At 35.6% G+C, this 18,704-nt stretch overlaps 1 protein-coding gene across 3 annotated transcripts; it reads left to right on the top strand.

Annotated features, from left to right (window-relative positions):
- Window positions 1-952: 952 nt before the first annotated feature.
- Window positions 953-16,952, top strand: LOC123309493. 3 transcript variants are annotated; one of them, XM_044892645.1, is made up of 4 exons: window positions 1,037-1,162; window positions 1,221-1,291; window positions 11,001-11,388; window positions 16,269-16,952. In XM_044892645.1, the coding sequence occupies exons 2-4, from the start codon at window positions 1,280-1,282 to the stop codon at window positions 16,643-16,645; spliced, it is 777 nt and encodes a 258-aa protein (XP_044748580.1). In that variant the 5' UTR covers window positions 1,037-1,162; window positions 1,221-1,279; the 3' UTR covers window positions 16,646-16,952. The 3 variants fall into 3 exon arrangements, with proteins under 3 accessions (XP_044748579.1, XP_044748580.1, XP_044748581.1); XM_044892644.1 differs by lacking the exons at window positions 1,037-1,162; window positions 1,221-1,291 and adding an exon at window positions 953-1,033; XM_044892646.1 differs by lacking the exon at window positions 1,221-1,291 and having other exon boundaries at window positions 1,043-1,196.
- The last annotated feature ends 1,752 nt before the right edge of the window (window positions 16,953-18,704 follow it).

Genomic DNA, 18,704 nt, shown 5'->3' with positions numbered 1-18,704 from the left:
CTAGCCGTTACCTCGTGAGCATCCAGGACAGGTTTCCCCATATGATAGTAGTATTATACTAATAATGGCTTCCACAAAGGTTAATAAGGGAATCAAGGCTTGATTGGAGAATCAACGATTTATTTTCAATCAATAATAACGTAATGAGCATTCCAAATACCATTCTTGCAGAAAATTACGAAGTATGAACATCTAATTCATAACAAGAATCAATTTATTTCCTAAATATTTAAATATATTCAGTTTCAGACATTTCATTCTAAAAATCAAGTGACGGTAGAGTCGATGATATAGGGGAATCAAAGTTTTTCGAAACTTGCTGTGAGTAACTTTGACAAAAATCAATTATATATAGATAGCAACACTAACTATCCATAATATCAAAGGTGGATGAAAATATTTCTGATGAATATCACCAAATTTTCAAGAAAATCCTGCTTTTGGTTTTCCAGAAACGTTTAAGCAGGTATCATTGACCATAAACCATCCTTTAGTTGAAGAATCGTTTAGTGGTCAATGGGAACTACTTTGAGGGGAATGAAATATTCTTGAGACAATGAGTAAGGCGTTCTGTGGGACTTCCTACCCTTAAAAACAAATAGATCGGCATTGTGAACTGGCCGTTTACAACCACAATCTCTTCATCAGATATGTTACGCGAGCTTACCTCCAGTAATTGAATTTTGCGTGTACTCTTATCTGATTAGCAGAAATCTGTACACTCCATCAGTTTCAGTCCCGTTCCCCAGATTTTTCCATGTGATTCAATAAGTCTCCAGATGAAACGAACCTGAATAATAGTGTAAAAAAGGCAGTATACCTATTCAACCATCAATAATTTCGCAAACAACCTTTCTCCTTCCCACGAAGCATGCCTGAATGCATCCTTTCGGAAAGTTTGTATGCAAAAGAGGCGATGTGTCCCCATTTTGCAATTCCCAGGAGCGTGAAGACCTTCGCTATAGTTCGGATCCCAGAGTACCTGAGCACCATGGATTTCAGATTAGAAAAGAGCGAGTACTCTTATCTGGGTGTAAGTCAAAATCGTTGTTATTCCTTATGTTGTGCTTGTGATAATCGCATCATAGAAATAGAGTCGACAAGAAGTGAAGGGGATCATTATTGGGTACTAATAGAGGTATCACCGGGGTACAATACGGCGGTGAGCAGTGCAAAACGATATTATAATGATAACGGTAATTTTTTTGTTGTCATTTGAGTTGCGGTAGGGTGCCGGTTAGTTTGGTGCTCATTTGATTGGATTTTATATGGATTAAGGATGTATTTTTTGGTAATGTAACGACGAAGAAATTCATTTCTGAAGTATTCTAACTCAACATCTTCAATGCCTATCTACTAATAATATCGTTATTTTATTACTTCTCCAAGAAAATATCGAAATTTTATCCAATCCAATTCAATAATTGCTTTGCTTGTAAATTTTCTTTAATAATCATTAAAATGCGGCAAATCGTGTAGGAAATTTTATAATTCAGATCGAACCTATTTGGATTGATGTGGCCGTTAACTGATAACATTCAAGTTCAAACCTATTTGTCAGAGTTGGAAAATGAACTCTTCTTCGTATCATTTCTCCTTCAAAACACCATTGGTTTTGTAATGAACTTTTATTCTAAAGAGTAGTTTACGACGGTCAATTTATTTTCGAAAATTTTTGTTTTGTCAAGCCTCTTTCCAAAAAAATATATTGCAAGTTCATCGAACGTGGTGTTCCTTAAGCTCTGCATGCGATGGCCGAAGTGCACTTATCTGTTACCATTCGTCATGAAATTCAATTCGAAGTCGGCAAAATTTCTTTCAGGTTGTAAACTATCACTTCAGTTCAGCGAAGAAATTCGTGACGGCTATGGATCATGCTAATGCTTAGGTTTTGATCAGTTTCATGTTTAATTCATTCGAGTATTTTGTCCGAAGTTTATTGCGAATAGTAAATTTCGTGCCTAAGTGCGGATTGTTCACGAATGCAGATTTATTCTCAACCATTTGGTAACATGTGGTTTCTAATAGCTGCCCAGCGCAGAATGGCCGTTCATGGATAAAGTTTCTCTCGAAGATTATAGAGTCTCTATAATCTTTGGTTTCTCTATATACTGATACCTGTAATAGAGGTTGGTGTCAACAGCGCGTTCATCTAGCTCAACTCATTTTATAAAAATTGTTCACTGCAAATAATGCTCAAATTATTCTTTTTGCTGTTAAGGAACAAAGATACTTCAAAACATTTCCAAAGTTGTCCGAGATTTACGTCAGAAAGTAGCAGAAATAGTTGAAGTTACTTTACATACGTATACAGAGTGAGTTTTTGACTCGTAAAAATATTTGAGCAACAGATTCTTGAGGTAAAAAACACTTTTTTCGAAAACTATTTTTTTCGATTCGGCCCTGATAAAAATATATAGCAGGGGCGGGTGGGCTACCTCGAACCGCTCCGGGAATTTTCTTTCAGACCGGCCCACTTCAAAAACGAAAAAGGTACTTTTAAGGTGGGGGTTCAGGGGAGTAGCTAGCATGAGTTGCCATGAAAAAGACATTTTGATGAACAGCCCCTAAAAATGGAACCTTAAAAGCAATTTTCAATTTTTTTTTACAATTCAGAAAACTGTCAAAAAATTGAGCAGACATTTTGTGGGAACGAAAAGGCGATGAAAAAATTGTTCCCATATAATTGCAAGGGATATTAAAAAACACCTCCAAAATCGTTTCGCGAGAATTTGTTTTCCTTATTCATATAATTCTTTCAAGAAATTAATCTTTGATTTCCTGCTTTAAGTGAAAATTTTCACCTAGTTGGCGGATAGCATGCAGGCATTATAAGGAAACACCAAAAAAATTTTTATTGTCTATATAGAACAACTACTCAATTTGACTTTTGTCCGTCTTCCAGTTTCTAAGAAAAAAATCAAACATTTTTTTCATATGCTTTCTTCAGGAAGCTGTATATAAACATGGGCTGCTCAAAAAAAAAAAAAATTATATGAAAGACCCACTGTTTTTCAACTATAAATCGACCCTTAAATTAACAACTCCTTTATAATCTGCATTATGTTAGTTTTATATTTATTTCAATCCATTTTCTTCAAAACAACTCTGAGTAAATAGAATCAACGGAAAATCTATCCATGTTGTCTATAGGTATGGTTGAAAATTTTCAAATTTTCTCACATTTGACATCAAGTATTTTTTGAACCATACACAACATGGATGCATAGTTTCCGAATTTCGATTTTGAATTTCCTCAGGGTAATTTTGAATGAAATTGGTGGAATCTTAAATGAAAAAAAAAGGTTAGAAATAGTATCCCTGTACCATTAATTTCTAAGCCAGTCGACACTGAAGAATTTTTACTAATTTGAAAAATGGTTTTTTAGTTTTTTACCATAATACCTTTCCATGATTATGTTAGATAGTTTTTTCGATATCATATTTTTATATACCTTGAAATATCATCATATTAATTATTCACTTCGAGATTTTGCTAAACGAATAAGGAGCAATCCAGTGACCCATTTACGTAAGACACCCACTGTGCCTACATAAATTTTGAAGAAACACCCATACATATTATTCAAAACTTGAATAAAATCTATAAACTATTGATACTGGAACTAATTGAAGGGCGATTAAGCTAAACACGCCTTATGTTGCTAGTTTCGTGATGTGGAAAACACAAAAATTTATAATAATGATAATTTTGACTGTAGAAACAAGAAAATTGAGTTGTAGGAGTTTTTTGTTGAGAAATAAGAATACTTATATAACTCTATAGATCTCAAAGAAGAGACCTTTCCTGTCAGAAAATATATATTTTCTCAATAACCTCAACCTTTTTAGGAGATTTTCGTTTTACATAATTGAATTGCAAATACTAAGTTGGCCGACATAGATTTTGTTTTTCCTATAGCAAGCAAGCTTCTGTCAAATAATATTAAATAAAGTAATAAAGTGAAGTTTGGTAGTGTGATATTAAAAACAGAGGTTTAATATCACATAACTAAACTTTACTTTCACATATAAGGCAAGTTCAGCATAATAATCATACAATCACTTGTAGAGTTTTTTGCAACTTCTGTATTTCATTAGGTTTCAAGCCACCCTGTTTATGACAGTTGTTCAGGAAAAATTTAATTTTATCAATATTATTTCCAAAACTTATTGAAACATATATTTATTGGTGGTTTTCCCAACATTCATTTTGAATTGTTCTTCAATATTTGTAAAAAATAAAAATATCGACGTAATATATGTTCCGCCGAAAACAAAAAAATGGTACGAACTGACCAGCCCTCTGGCCCAACAATCGACCGGCCACCGGGAATTTTCCCGGTTTCCCGGTGGTCCCATCCGCCCCTGATATATAGCCATTTTGAGTTTTCATAATGAGCTGTGCCACCCCTGGAAAAACAATATTAACTTCAGAATAACTAGCTAAATCTGTGACACTACACATCTGAGGATCTGTTGAAGAGTTGCATTCGGTCAAAGTACCCAATTTTTCGACTTTCACAGATATTCTTTATTTTTGAACATCAAATTACTCGAAAAATATTCATTAGAGAGCGTCCATTTTAGTTTCAAGAGTTGGGAGTGTTTGAATTTTTGGTATTTTTATGGTACGTAATGGTCATATTGAGAAAACTGGAAGACGTGGGTGATATCTTGTCTTCGAAAAAAGATTAATCAAATAAATGAAAAACTATATTCTGAAATTCATTTCATTCGTTGAAACTGTTTGTGAGACTGAAAATATCATTTTTTATGGTTTTTCAACAGCTTGTATTCTTCAAAATGGTCCAATTCGCAAAAAAATGGTAAAGGAAAAAAGTGTTTCCTTTGACCTCAAGAATCTACTGTTAAAATATTTGTACGAGTCAAAGACTCACACTGTATATAAGTAGAAGGACACTTGCGATTCTGAGTGAAAGCAATTTATTTGAATATTAATTACTTATGTGCTAATTAGAAATAAAATTGTAGTGACTTGATGTGCCGGATTATCCTTTGGCCGGTGGTTCTCTTATTGAGTGTTATCAATCTAACTCATAATTGCCACAAAACTAGAGAAAAAGAAGAAGTCCAGTGTACTCTAGACACATTCCGACAGAGTAAGAAACCACAGTCTTATTAGAATAGTTTTTTTTCTAACGAGTGCAAGAAATGATACGTTTCTGCACGTGGCTACGCTGAACGACGTGTAGCAGAGTTTGCGAAAGCAGTTGAGGGATTTCTGGAACACGAATTTCAGTAAAATCGGATAATCAAGGTTCTTTCAAATCTGCCGATATCAAATTTGTTAACTTCTCTGAAGCCAAAATATTTCAAAATCTCATTGAAGAGAAACTAACATTAGGTTATTGAAAAATCATCATAGTTTATCAATCAATTTTTCATAGTATTAGGTGGGTTACAGAAGTGCCTTTTCTCATTATTCTGATAACTCTGAGCTAATACCTTTTCCAAGTGGGAAGTTAATTTTCTGCATAATTGAAGTAATTTTAATGACATATTGCTAAACATCAAATAATTAATATAAGTCTTAGGCAATAGTTTCAAGAATTTAGTATTCTATCGTACTTGACATTTCAAAACATGCTCTAATTTTTTAACATTAAAATATACGTAAGAATTAAATCTTAGTGTGGAAATTTGGCTTGTCATATTGAAGTTCAACAGACAAGTCAATTATGGTGCATTACATTTTAATGGTCGTAGAAACATATGCATTATGCATATTTCATAGGATGGTCGAAGTCAAAGAAATTTTAGCTTCTAAATCAACGAAATTAAGTTATTTTGAATTGAGTAATCGTTACACTCAGCAACAGCATTTTCGAAATATAGCAAATGGCAGCCATTTCCTTTTCTACACTACATTTGGTTTATATTGTTGTTATATTTTGAAAGTAGAAATAAAGAGAATTATTATTATTATTATTATTAAAAATAGAAGATCCTTTATGAATATCTTTACTTCGAAAATATTGACCGTTTTCGAGATTTTCAGCTTGATAGGTTTTTTTTTTCAGATTTTTGTCCCATTATCTTATTTTTAGTCAAACATTGACCTTCTCCCTCATATTTTATGAATCTGGAATTAGCCTGTGGCTTTTATAGCTTGCCGCATATTTTATAATTAAAATGGGGCCCTGTTTTGTATTGTCATCGCATAACGTAAAAACGGCTGAACCGATTTCATTCAACTTTTTTTGTTGAACCTTCTTCATTCTTCGTAGAAGATTATAACTGTAGATAAATCAGAAAAAGCTGCCAGAGAATCTGGCAAAATCAAGAAAAATTAACGAGATTTAAATTTCCAGCACAAGTGGATTTTGGGTAGTCTACTCTGTACATAAAAGTGACTGGCGTTTACTGGCTGTTGTATTGACAGTTGAGAAATCGATCTAAATTGATTTAGACCCGTTTGCACCAAACGCACTTAGTTTTAAGTGTCCCTTAAAATGAACCCTCAACTTAAATTACGTTGCACCAACTGTTAGGTGACATTTAAATAGCTAGAGCTAGCCTTAAATTTAATAGCTCCTGTAATTACCACTTAGGTATTTAAGGGCGGGATTCTTACCTAAAATAATTTGTTGAACTGGCTGCAGAACTTCCCATTTTTGATGGATTTTGAAAATTTAATGAATTCATTACTGAATACCAAGCCTTTTCTAAGTCTAAGTAATTATGGATCAATACATTAATTATTAAGTGCCATATGTATACATCGCGATTATATTTTGCACTTTTCTATTTAATACTCTTTAGAGCTTTCCTCATTCCAAATTGAATATTATTATATTTATCAGAATTTGCCATTAAAACGTAAAATTCAATAACCAAAACATTATTTCTGTTGGTAGAAACACTTTACATTCGTGTAAGTGAAGAAAATTTCTCCAAAATCCAATAAATTTGTTGCTACAACTTCGTCAAAATTTGCCGGACTCGAATGAAATTCAGTACATGGGAGTTTTTTGGATAAACTGAATCGTCAGAATAAGAAAATTCACTGATTCTCATCAGTGTCGGAGATAATAGGGGGTAACTTTTTCTTCGAATATTTGGAAAGTCTATTTATTATTTAACACCAGTTTATCCAAAAACCTACGTGTACTGAATTCTATTTGAATCCTCCGAGTTTCGACAAAGCTATCTTAAATTGATTGGTGTTCGGAGGTCATGTTGAAGAAGATGAGCAGTTTATATATGATATAATTTCAAATTGACGATATGCAATTATTTATAAAGGACCTCTACTTCAAATGTAGTGTTGTCTTGTTCACCTGTAAACAAAATCATTCTAAATGAGGAAATTACACTGAAATTAGCTTTCATGTTCTAAGTGATCATAAATCATTAAATGCAGTATTCTAATTTTCATGCACAACACGCTTGTCCGTAGACACCTACTTCCGTTATTCAAAAACGAGAATAATCGTAATGAATCTGATACCAGGTTATCGTGTATGTTTCGCCATTAGTAGGTACCTACTACATTGCGACATTCGAGGTAATGATTGTTTTATTCATTAAGCAAGTGAACGGGTGAATTATAACAAACCGCCTGTTGGAATACTGAAACGGTTTGTCCTTAAGTAGAAAATTTTTTGAAAACACTAATAATGACATCGTTAACTTCGAGGAAAAAGTAGGACTAATCAAATTATTGAGGATGGAGTTTAATAAATCCGCACTGCGCTAATTAATCTCAGTTTGAGGTCTTGGTTAATGTAATGAACTTGATTCGGACATATTGCAAGAGTCCGACGCAGTTACTTTTAATCCAACTGTACAGGAACGCTAAATCTATAGAAGTAGATTTCGAAAGATGTGAATCGAGTTTATTAAATTGGTTAAGGCTGGATACAGACAAAACTTTGATTGCGCGATCAACGATTTGACAGTTACTCGATTTCCAAAACGAAATCACTGAAAACTTTTCATTTCTGAATATATTGAAAAAGTAGCAATAGAGAATCATTGAATGGATGTATGTATATGAATTAAGATATTTGAAAATAATTTGAATGCATTCTCACGTCTTGCGAATGTGCCATTATTGGTGTGTGAAAATGTATTAGTTTCGAGAAAGGTAGTACAACATTCATTTATTGAACATGTCGTTCAGTTTTCTGTATGGACAATCAAGAACTACATCAGCTAAAAATTCCGGCAGAGCTAAATTAGATGAAAATTCGGGACGGATAGAGCTAACAGTTTTATGGCAACTTCAGCAATATTTAATCAAAGGAACGGTGTATTGAAAATACGTAATGTGAAGTGTGAGCATGAATTAAGAAACAGAAATACGTTAATCTGTTCGAGTCTGTTCTTCAAATATCCTTCACAAATATAGTGTAAATTGCGTTTCTGTCAACTGAATATATTGAATATTTCGCCAATCGACTGTGTTTTATTGAAATCATATTGAATTACCTTCCTCACAAATACAATGTGTCAAACAGAAATTATCATGAATAAAAATAGTAAGTACTCCTTCGAATCCTTCGATAGTGTTGAAATATCTGCAGATTCGTTTTCACAACGAAAATTCAAGTGTAAATCACAAATATTCGTCAATACGTCAATAGCTAAGAAAATAGTCCGAATCATTTTTTTTTTTTGAATTCTTTGATGGATCAGGAACACAGAGACTAATCTGTGATCGATATAAACGCGAAACAAAATAAAGCGAGAGAGTATCATTAGATTTTCTTTCATAGAACAAGGATAGAACATGGTGGCGCCGCCACGAAACGAATCTCTTATTTTCGATTTAGTCTAATGTCATTCCATTCAAAAATTGACGAGTGCTTACACCATGTTTTTAGACATCTTAATATGAATCATAATGTGATGCTAGAATGATATTCTGTATGCTCATGACGGAATCGAAAACGAATTGACGTTTATCCTTCAATCAAGCGTTGATTCCCGATCAAGCTTTTTGAAACCGGGGTAAGTCCATTCAGGAATGATTGACATTTCGGGTGGCTATGGAGAGTCAAAAATTTATGTTGGTAGTAGACCATAAGTTAAGATTTTTTGTGTTGCGGAATTCAGGTTCGTATTGTGAATAAATAGTGATCTATATTTTGAATGTTGATTGATATGCTCTGAATTTGAATATTTCTTCTTTCAAATATTTTCTAGGTTATATTTATATACTGAGACTACCGTATTTCCAGGGTGCCATGAATTGGTGTAGTAGTCTACAGAGAAAGTGAGGTTTGGCTCAGTCTTTGCGGCCAAGTGGCGCACCGTGATAAGAATTGAAATAATTTCTCAAAACGAAGCCCCGGTTCCATTTCAGACCCCATCCTCCGGTTGGAATATTTAAACTCTACACTGTACCGATGAGTGGACAATTATTCCGAAAACGGTCTACAGTTGCGTTTCCAGGATTAACTTAAATCTCGACTTAAACCAGAATTGAACAACCGAGCCTCAAATGCTACACTGTACTGATAGTTTGTCTATGGTACTGATGTACATATAAGCCTTCTCTTTCCCGAAGGGGTGGGAGTATAACCCTCCCCCGCACAAAATTTTTCGAATGAAACGAAAAGCAATAAAGACATGTTTGAATGGGGGCGATTTGGAGCCCCAGATATTTTTTTCAATCATAATTTGAAAAAGAGAAATCATCACGTGATAAACGGCCACGCGTCGAAATAATCCGCCAGCATTCCTATATTATAGAAACGATCGCATGCTCTGAGAGTGGTGTAAGTTTTCTCTGGTCATCGATCGTCACATGGGTGACATTTATTCTTCGTCACACAGATGACACTAGTGATGTTCGATGGTTTTCCATTCACATCGAATGGAAAAAATGAAATTGAGAAATGTCAGAAATTCCATCTTCTTCTTACGCAATTTTCTGGTATTTAGGGATCGTTGAAGTGGTCAAAAGTATATTTAAGGATTAATTCGGTCCTTCGTCACAAAACAACTCAACTCCGGTCCAATAAATGACAAACAGTTTTTGCACTCCAAAACGGCAAAAATAGCAGAAATTGAAATTTTTTCCGAAATCATTTTAAGCGACTTCCCGGTCTTGCATCTCGACATATGGGGCACCTACGTAAAGGCAGTGTCATGAACTCGGGAACTCGGGCTTCACCCTAGCTCACTCGAAGCCCTACGAGCTCATTTAGAGCGTTTTACCACCTACCTCTTTTGGTCCTTATTCTTTTATTATGTACATACTGATGATGATAATTTTACTGCTGCAAAATCAGGAAAAACATAAACTCTTCGCCACAGATTGGGGAAACAAAAATGTATCTGAAACTTCCTCAGTTATACGATTTAACGGGGAAGTTCTCCATCTGAACTTGTTTTTGTAATCTAAAGGTCCTTTTGTTCGCATAAAAAGTGTAGCACTTTTCTACACTCGATTTAAGTATTCGTTTGCTGATTGAATTTACACCAGTGTAGAGGAGGTGTAGTTTATCTACATCTCCTTCTGACTATGTGTAGATAAACTACACTTCCTCTATACTGGTGTAAATCAAATCGAGTGCAGAAAAGTGCTACACTTTTATGCAAACGAAAGGACCTTATAATAATTACTCCCTTCAGTGACAGTAACTTTGTTACACATTTTCATTGTGTTCGAAATCAAAGATTATAATCTTTGTTCGAAATTAAGGCCCTTCATTTCGTGGTTTCATCATAGATTCATAGATTAATTGAACAGAGATTTTTAAGTTAATCTATGCATAGATTAACTCTAATCTATGGATTCCATCAAATGGTGAAATGGTGGAGGCCGTCCCTTCATCCTCTTATTCTGAAGATCTTGGATGAGATATTCGATAACACTTTGGACAAGATTATATATAGATCTTGTCATCGAACCTCGAAACTTGCAAAATTTGCAAATTTTCAAGAAAATCAGAATTTTCAAAATTGGTGGAAATTGCCATGAAATATTCCTTTGGTGATCTAATCTCTTAACTTTTTTTTTACAGAATATCGGCATTGCGATCGTATACCTACTACAGATCTGCTCTGCCTTGAGATTCTCCAGGAGACCTTTACCTACTAGCTACCTCCTGTCCAATCAAGATCTTTCATTGAACTATGAAGACACCCTCAACTTCAATTTCCCCACTTACTCTTTTCCTGACCATAATTCGATAGAGAAACCAGTTGAAGAGCCTCAAGAGTATGTGCCACCTCAATCAATGGGATCTGCCACCATTCCCTTGATACCGCCACCAGCTATCCCCGTCAATGCTGCAGCTTCAAATGTTCCCAGCTCTAACGGAGCTGTCTACCTTGGATCTGGATCGATTGGAGTGGTACAGCTGAGCAACGGTGCTTATGCCCTAGGTTCAGGATCACTAGGATACTCTGGTAAATATTTCATTAACCTACGGCTATAAGAGTGGGCGCACACCGAAACGGTCTTCAACGGGACGGTTTTCGAATGTTGTCTTTTGCTGACACACACCCCATGAGACCGAACAGAGCATCGAAGAGGAGGGAGGAAAGATTTGATTCAAGGAATATTACGTCTTTGAAGAGTCGAAGAGTTTTTTGTTTAGTTTTCAAAAAATACAAACAATATATCTTCAGACACACTGTTTGAGAAGTTGTTGGGTTCTATAAATTCTATAAATGAAGTTAGGTCCACGGAGAACACATTATTTAAATTCCTGACAGAAATGAGAAAGCATAAAGGTGCCTTCAGATTACAATGACGTGTTGTGAGTCCAGATCACGTCAAAGTAATCTGTAAGCACCTTAAGGAATAAATTCAGAAATCACACAAATGACGCCGCGTTTGTTCGATTTTTTACTAAACCAAAGAACACCGGATGAATAGACTGGATACCAATTACAGAAAACCTCCGGAGCAAAAACTTTATATTGCATTAGAGTTAGGAAAATTAACTTAACCATTTTTTCTTTTTCATTACATTTATTTATTACTTAAAAAACCCAACACCTACACCTGTAATAGAAATCAAAATAAGTCAGAAGAGTTGTTTAATATTACTAAAGTAGGTACCTCTTGTCGAAAAAGAGATCTTAGATCGGCTTCGTTGTCGAGTCGAAGCGGTCTTTGTGTGCCTTACACACGGAAAAAAATTGTACAGACTCGAGCGTTTCAGATTAAGATATATGTGGTCAATTACATGTATATACCTATTCTCTCAATGTGACAATTTAAGCGTAACGAAAGTGTGTGGAAGGGCGCCAAACTTGTCACGTGTAGTCTCTCGAGCAAGGTGGTTTTTTTTTATTTTGAAGCTTATGATTCAAGAAAAACGGAAAAAATATAATCTGACAGTTTCAGCAAGTCGAAACAATAAAAATTGTCCATAAAGGTCACAAAATCAGTTTTTTTTTATTATCTCCTCTCCACCTCTCCTGGGCATTCATTATAAAAGTTGTATAGCATAACATTTCCTACGAATTTTGTCCGACCAATTTTTTCTGCTATTGAACGTTTTTGAGATATTTGACGATTAATGTACATTAGACTAGGTTTCCACATTGGCCTTGGCCTTTCGCATGTGTGGCTAAGCTCCTAGCCTTTATCACCCTCTAGCTCGAAAACGGTAAAAACATTCTTACCATTTTTAACTCTTCCGAACGGCCAGCCCCACCATAAACTGTCAGATTAACATGAATTAATTATCAGAGAAACGTAGAGCATATACAGTACCTTAATCTGACACTCTCGAGTATGTACACCTGACGATTTTTTTTTACATCTTTGAAAACCTGCAGACGCTTTCCCCACATCTGAAAGTGCATACATCATAGAATCTTTTTTTTTTTGCTTTCTACCATCTAATCTTCAAAATCCACTAGGTCTTCACGACGCTCGAGTAAATCCCGATTCAGCATCAAGAGCTCCCCAACTATTTTCTTGCACGAGTGTTACGAAAGGACCAGTACTTTGGATACAATGACAAATATTCATTTTAGTCACCATGGGAAGAATTTTAAGGACAATTTAGGTTCTTTTATCGGTGTCAGCATGAGGTTTTCGTTAGGATGCGTTGTTCAGAAGTTTATGAGAGAAAAACTCAAGAAAGTCCGACAATTTCGAGGTTTTTGGGCCATCACAAGTTGTGCTCAACCCTTGGAGAGGTACAAACTGAGATCACTCATTTTCAAAACTGTTGCATATTTCCAAACAATTATCCCATTTCTCTTCGAGGTATACTTCCTCATTCTGTTCTAATTTCAATAGTGAATTCAGAGGGAAATCCATAACCAGGGAAGATCACCCCTGGTTGTTGGGTATTAATCTTGCCCTAAACTGCTTGACTTCAGGAACACAAAAACTACACTTTCCACTATTTAAAATTTCGATCGAATTGAAAACTAGTTCACCAAGAATTTGAGCGACAACCTTACAATATAGTTTCTGAAATACTGGTTGCCAACCTTCATATCTTCGGTATTTACTATTTTGTGGATGAATCCTCGAAAAATATCGATTTTTGTTTCAAATCACGCTACTTTTCATGTATAGTTGAGGAGTATATCCTGCACGCTCTACGAGGGGTATCATGCACCAGTTTAGTTCTTCAAATGGTAACCCTAAAATTTTGTGTCCGAAATGGATAAACATCTGGTGGTGATGATTAGGTCATTGCAGGGGTTTTGCCAGAACTTCTTTAGTATAGGGAAATTGTTGAACTTTTTTAATTCGATTTTTCGAGTTTTTATGTACCTATTTTGATGTGAATAACGAACACTTCAGTAAAGATAGTACCATCCAAGAAGATATAGCACCAATTCGTCGGGAAGCTGATGATGTCAGTGGAGGCTTATGTCAAGCTGAGTTGAGAGAACTCTGAAGTTTAGGAAGAGACAAATTGGGTATAAACCTAAGAAATGAATAGATTTCTTGTGGAGGCTAACGACAATAATTTTCTAGTGATGAGAGTATTATGATAATCGGAATATCCGGTGCTTGTCGTTCTCAGGAACCTTGGACATGTTGGTAGATAATGTTCAAGAGTCTGTAAATATAGCCTTTATTGTTAAAACTTTCGGAGTTTATTCGGCCTTTCAGAACACAGTCAGTTCCTAAGAAGTCATAATAAATAAGCAGTGGCGGCGGAAGGCGTAGGCGACGTGGGCGACGGCCTACGGCCTCGCGGCTTGAGGGGCCTCGCGGGCCGAGGAGCCCCTCGCAACAGGTTTATGCAATAAAAACAGTGAACGTGTCTTAATCTGAGGGTTTTGGGTATATCCAGAAAATTGTTCTGCCATTTTCAAGTTCCACCAACATGTTTGTTATGAGACATATTCCTGTAGCAATCTAAACAAGTTAATTTAAAAGTTCCTCTACTTTACAACATTTGCGTACATTTTCAAACAGTATCAAAAAATATTGATTAGAGTCGAAGAGTTGATTAAAGAGAACCGTTTTGATCTTCAAAATTACTTCAGAAAGGAAGGAGTAGCCAAAAGGAAAAGAATGTTCTGTCATGAAAACAGCGATTAACATATACATTCACTCAAGAAACTCTATGAAATAGACCGACTTTTTAAAAAGCGCCTAGTGTAGAGGTACCGAGCAAAGATTATAAGTTTTGGTACCGAGTAATTGCCGGGCTAGGGCCCTCACTGCGAGTCGGTGGTCTGTTGGTTTTTATCAGCGCATCAAAGGTATTTATACGCGACAATTTCGCTCTGCATGAATTGCGCTTTGTTTTAGGTACTGCGAAATTTCGCTCGAAGCGAATAATTTTCGCCCGAATGACTTAACCCTCTAATGCCCAAGTTTTTTTTTCTCTTTTTAAAATTATTTCCGTATAGTTTCAAGTTAGCTTATGTATAATCTACATCGTTCTTCCGCAAATAGTTAACTGATTTACATTAACACCTATTCTCACAAAATGAACCTATACTGAAGGCGGACATGGGCAGTTGAACTAAACTGCTCACAGGGAATAATTTTGTATCCACTTATATGCAACCAGTCTCAAGGCGGAGTTGGGTATTAGAGGGTTAACTGTGGACGCTTACCTTGAGGATCCACTACACCGCTTGAGCTTGACGTCCAACAGCGGGTTTCACAAGACTTTAATTGGGTTATCAACAATTTGACATTAACTCAATTTTCAGAATGAATCCATGAAACCATGAAATTTTTTCATGCTTAAATAGGGATGTTAAAAAAAGCCATTGAGACTCACTAAATTGGCGTATATAGTTCATAATTCTATACGACTATGATATTAGGTACTTTCGTTTGCATAAAAAGTGTAGCACTTTTCTACACTCGAGTTGATTCACACCAGTGTAGAGGGGCTGTATTTTATCTACACCTAGTCAAAAGGAGGTGTAGATAAACTACACCTACTCTACACTGGTGTATATCCAATCAGCAAACGAATACTAAAATCGAGTGTAGAAAAGTGCTATACTTTTTATGCAAACGAAAGGACCTATACTGAATGCACATAACTGAATAAGGCTTAGTTCAGATGATAGCGCGTAAACGCACGATCCACAAACCGCGCGACTAAAGATACAGAGGAGTCAAATATAAATGTTCATATGCGCGTAGACTCCTCTGTATCTTTAGCAGTCCGGTTTCTGGTTCGAATCATCTGAACTAAGCCTTAAGATACAGTGGAGTCTACGCGCGATGTCGCGCGACCATATGAACATTTGTATATGACTCCTCTAAATCTTTAGTCGCGAGGTTTGTGGATCGCGCGTTTACGCACTATCATCTGAACTAAGCCTACTTAATACACTGAGGCCTAGTTCAAAGGATCGCGCGACTCCGGCAACCGTTTACGCGTAATTAATTACGCGCGACCATGTAAACGGTTGACCGAGTTCAACACAATCTTGCACTGTGTATGGATCCGATCACAAGTTGTTGCACGTTCATTTGAACTAGTCTTCAGTAGTTATTTCGAAATTTTTTAACTAAGCATGATCTAGCATCTCAGGTGGGCCATGACTTGATAATTAATTAGTTCAGTTATTAAGTGAGATAGGCTGAAAGTAGAAAATTATATATTTCTTAAATTTCATTTTTTATTATCAGTCGCTTTCTCATGAAAACGTCCTCTGGCGTCACCAGAGAGCCTCGCAAAATGTATCTTGCCCACATCAAATTAAGGTCTTGCGCCGCCACTGTAAATAAGTATCTTATACCAGGCTCATTACATGTGTATATGGGTCTCTGAAAGCATCAAGTCAAGAGTGGTGTCAATATATTCTAACTGTATAGCGCATATATTTTCCAGATGGCAGAAGTCAACCCAGGCCTTCATCTAAATTTCCGGTCTATCCTCCACTGCCAGCCAGCCCCAACTTGATCCCAGCAGCAGTTCCAAGTCAACCACAACCTGCTCCACCGTCTCCTCCCCATTCAAGGACTCAGAGATTTGAGTACACCTTTCCAGTAATGCACAATCACCTTCGGGATCCTAACACTTACGAAGTTCTTCGACCTGAAACTGTGTCGTTCGGCACGGCACCTAGGAGACCCCCAAGACCGCCAAGGATGCATTTTGCCACCCCCACATATCCTGTACAAGCACAAAATACTCAGTACACCCTAACAATTCCTCCAGGAATACCAGATTCTGATCCCAATCAACAATATGTCCTAGCCCATTAAGTCCCAAGTGTTCCTTTCCAAAGGCGTAATGCATAGGACTTGTAAAATCGTCAAATCACTGTGCTATCATAACATAATCCAAACATGAAACATTTAGGTCCGGTTGTACATTTCAAACCATAGCCGAGTTCAACATTGAACCTAGTTGAACCTGACAAAACTGTACGGAATTGTCGAAGTTGAGCTGATTGGTTCGAACTTAAGCTCACCTTGAACTTGAACTGTACAACTGGACCTTAGTTTAGTGACGTTTCAATAATAAGTAAAAGTCAAATATAATGAGTGAAACGTTATCACGATTTTTTGAGTGTCCGAAACAAACACCATATTTTATCTATTGCAAGTTGAATAATTGAAGTTACTTACACATACACTTACACTTACACATTACACTTACACATTGAAAGTATTTTGTTTTAATGAACTACGAAAATAATCGATTATTTTAGTAATTTTTCCTCGGTGAACCGGCCATACTAAATTTATGTATTTTTTCGCAATGGCAAAAATTAGTATTCATCGATTAGGTCAATGTATCCATAAATTTGTACCAATAAGATAGATCTAAGAGAGTAAGAGCTCCTACTAGTGTCAAACATAAATATATGTACTTTATTTAAATTTTTGAACTTATTTAGGAGGTATAGTTGAACTACATATCTGGATTTAGGTACAGCATACTACAAAACGATTACAGCAGGAAAACTGAAAGAAGGCGAATTTCAAAGCTTTCAATTAGGGACCTAGAAAAATTTAGACATGGAATTTTGTTTATTAATAAGGTAATTAGGTATTAATGATATTATAACTTGGAAACAAATAAAAAATATTTCAGTTTTTCAATATTTTCACAACTACAATACACTGCAGTAGTTTGGTTAATACTTCCAGATTCCAGACTCACCCTGTGCCTTTATATAAAAATGTTTCCTCTGTTTAATAACGCATACGTTTTGCTGAGGTTGTTCGATTTCACGTTTAATCTTCTTCTTTAAGTATACATTCCGTATGACGTAATCTCTTTCAAATTAAGTTTCTTAAATCGTCGTTCGTAATTGGCAGAGGAAAACTCAAATATCTGCTTGATTCAATGATCTGAGCTGAGATACGCGTGTGTCTAAGGTATACCTTCGACCTTCGATAAATTCCGAAAAAGAACTTGAAAATTCGTCAAGACCAAACGGTTGTTCTGAGGCCGATAAAATTTCCAGGTTGATTACTAGAAGAGTTGCTCTTTCACAATATGTATCAATTTCTGCTTTACGATATTTGCTTTTTTGGAATATCTATCACATTGAGATGGGGGTCAGTTAAAAATTCGTCGAGACCGAACGGCTGCACCGAAGTCAACAAAATTTCGAGATTTATTACTTGAAAAGTTGCTCTTTCAGAAAACCTTTTTTAAATTTTTCGAATGTTCAATTTCGACAAGCGTATATCCCAGAAAAATCATCATAGATCCAAATATGATTCTAAAAGAAAAACTGTTCTAGTGATAAATCTTGAAATTTCATCGATCAGTCTTGACGAATATTCAACTGACCCCATATTTTTGGGAATGAATGAATGAATGGTTTATGGGCAATCTTTTGATGGTCAATTTTCGACACGCGTATCTCTTTACATCTGTATCAAAACAATATACATATATATCGTTTAGATGGCGCAGTAATGAAGTTATATTTGGGAAGGAGATTGTCCTAAGTTCATGGATTTTTCTGCATCAAAAATTCTTCCTTCAAAGCAGGCGGTTACAGCTAGTATCGTGCAGACCGTTTAGTCTTGAAGAATTTTTAAGTAACCCCATCTTATTCGGAATTTTTCAAATGTTCATTTTCGACACTTTAGACCAGTTACATGCATAAAAAAAATATTGCGTTACCACATCAACGAACTCCATAGAAATACCAAACTCATTAGAAGTGTGAGTTTGGAGTTTGAGGTCAAAAAAGTAAACCTGACTTACGAGTAACGCAATAAATTAAAAGAAAGAAGATGTCCACCGAAATTGTGAAAATCGAAAAATTGGAGTATCGAGCCATCATCGAGTACCTGTTTT

Source organism: Coccinella septempunctata, chromosome 3, assembly GCF_907165205.1.
Source record: "Coccinella septempunctata chromosome 3, icCocSept1.1, whole genome shotgun sequence".
Taxonomy (NCBI): domain Eukaryota; kingdom Metazoa; phylum Arthropoda; class Insecta; order Coleoptera; family Coccinellidae; genus Coccinella; species Coccinella septempunctata.
This window is presented reverse-complemented; position numbering and strand designations above follow the sequence as displayed.

Excerpts from the sequence above, each read along its gene's own strand:
- LOC123309493 (XM_044892644.1), top strand. The coding sequence starts at position 992 with ATGGATTTCAGATTAGAAAAGAGCGAGTACTCTTATCTGGGT. Across the intron at positions 1,034-11,000 it reads GCGAGTACTCTTATCTGGGT|AATATCGGCATTGCGATCGT; the intron begins GTAAGTCAAAAT and ends TTTTTTTTACAG. Across the intron at positions 11,389-16,268 it reads AGGATCACTAGGATACTCTG|ATGGCAGAAGTCAACCCAGG; the intron begins GTAAATATTTCA and ends TATATTTTCCAG.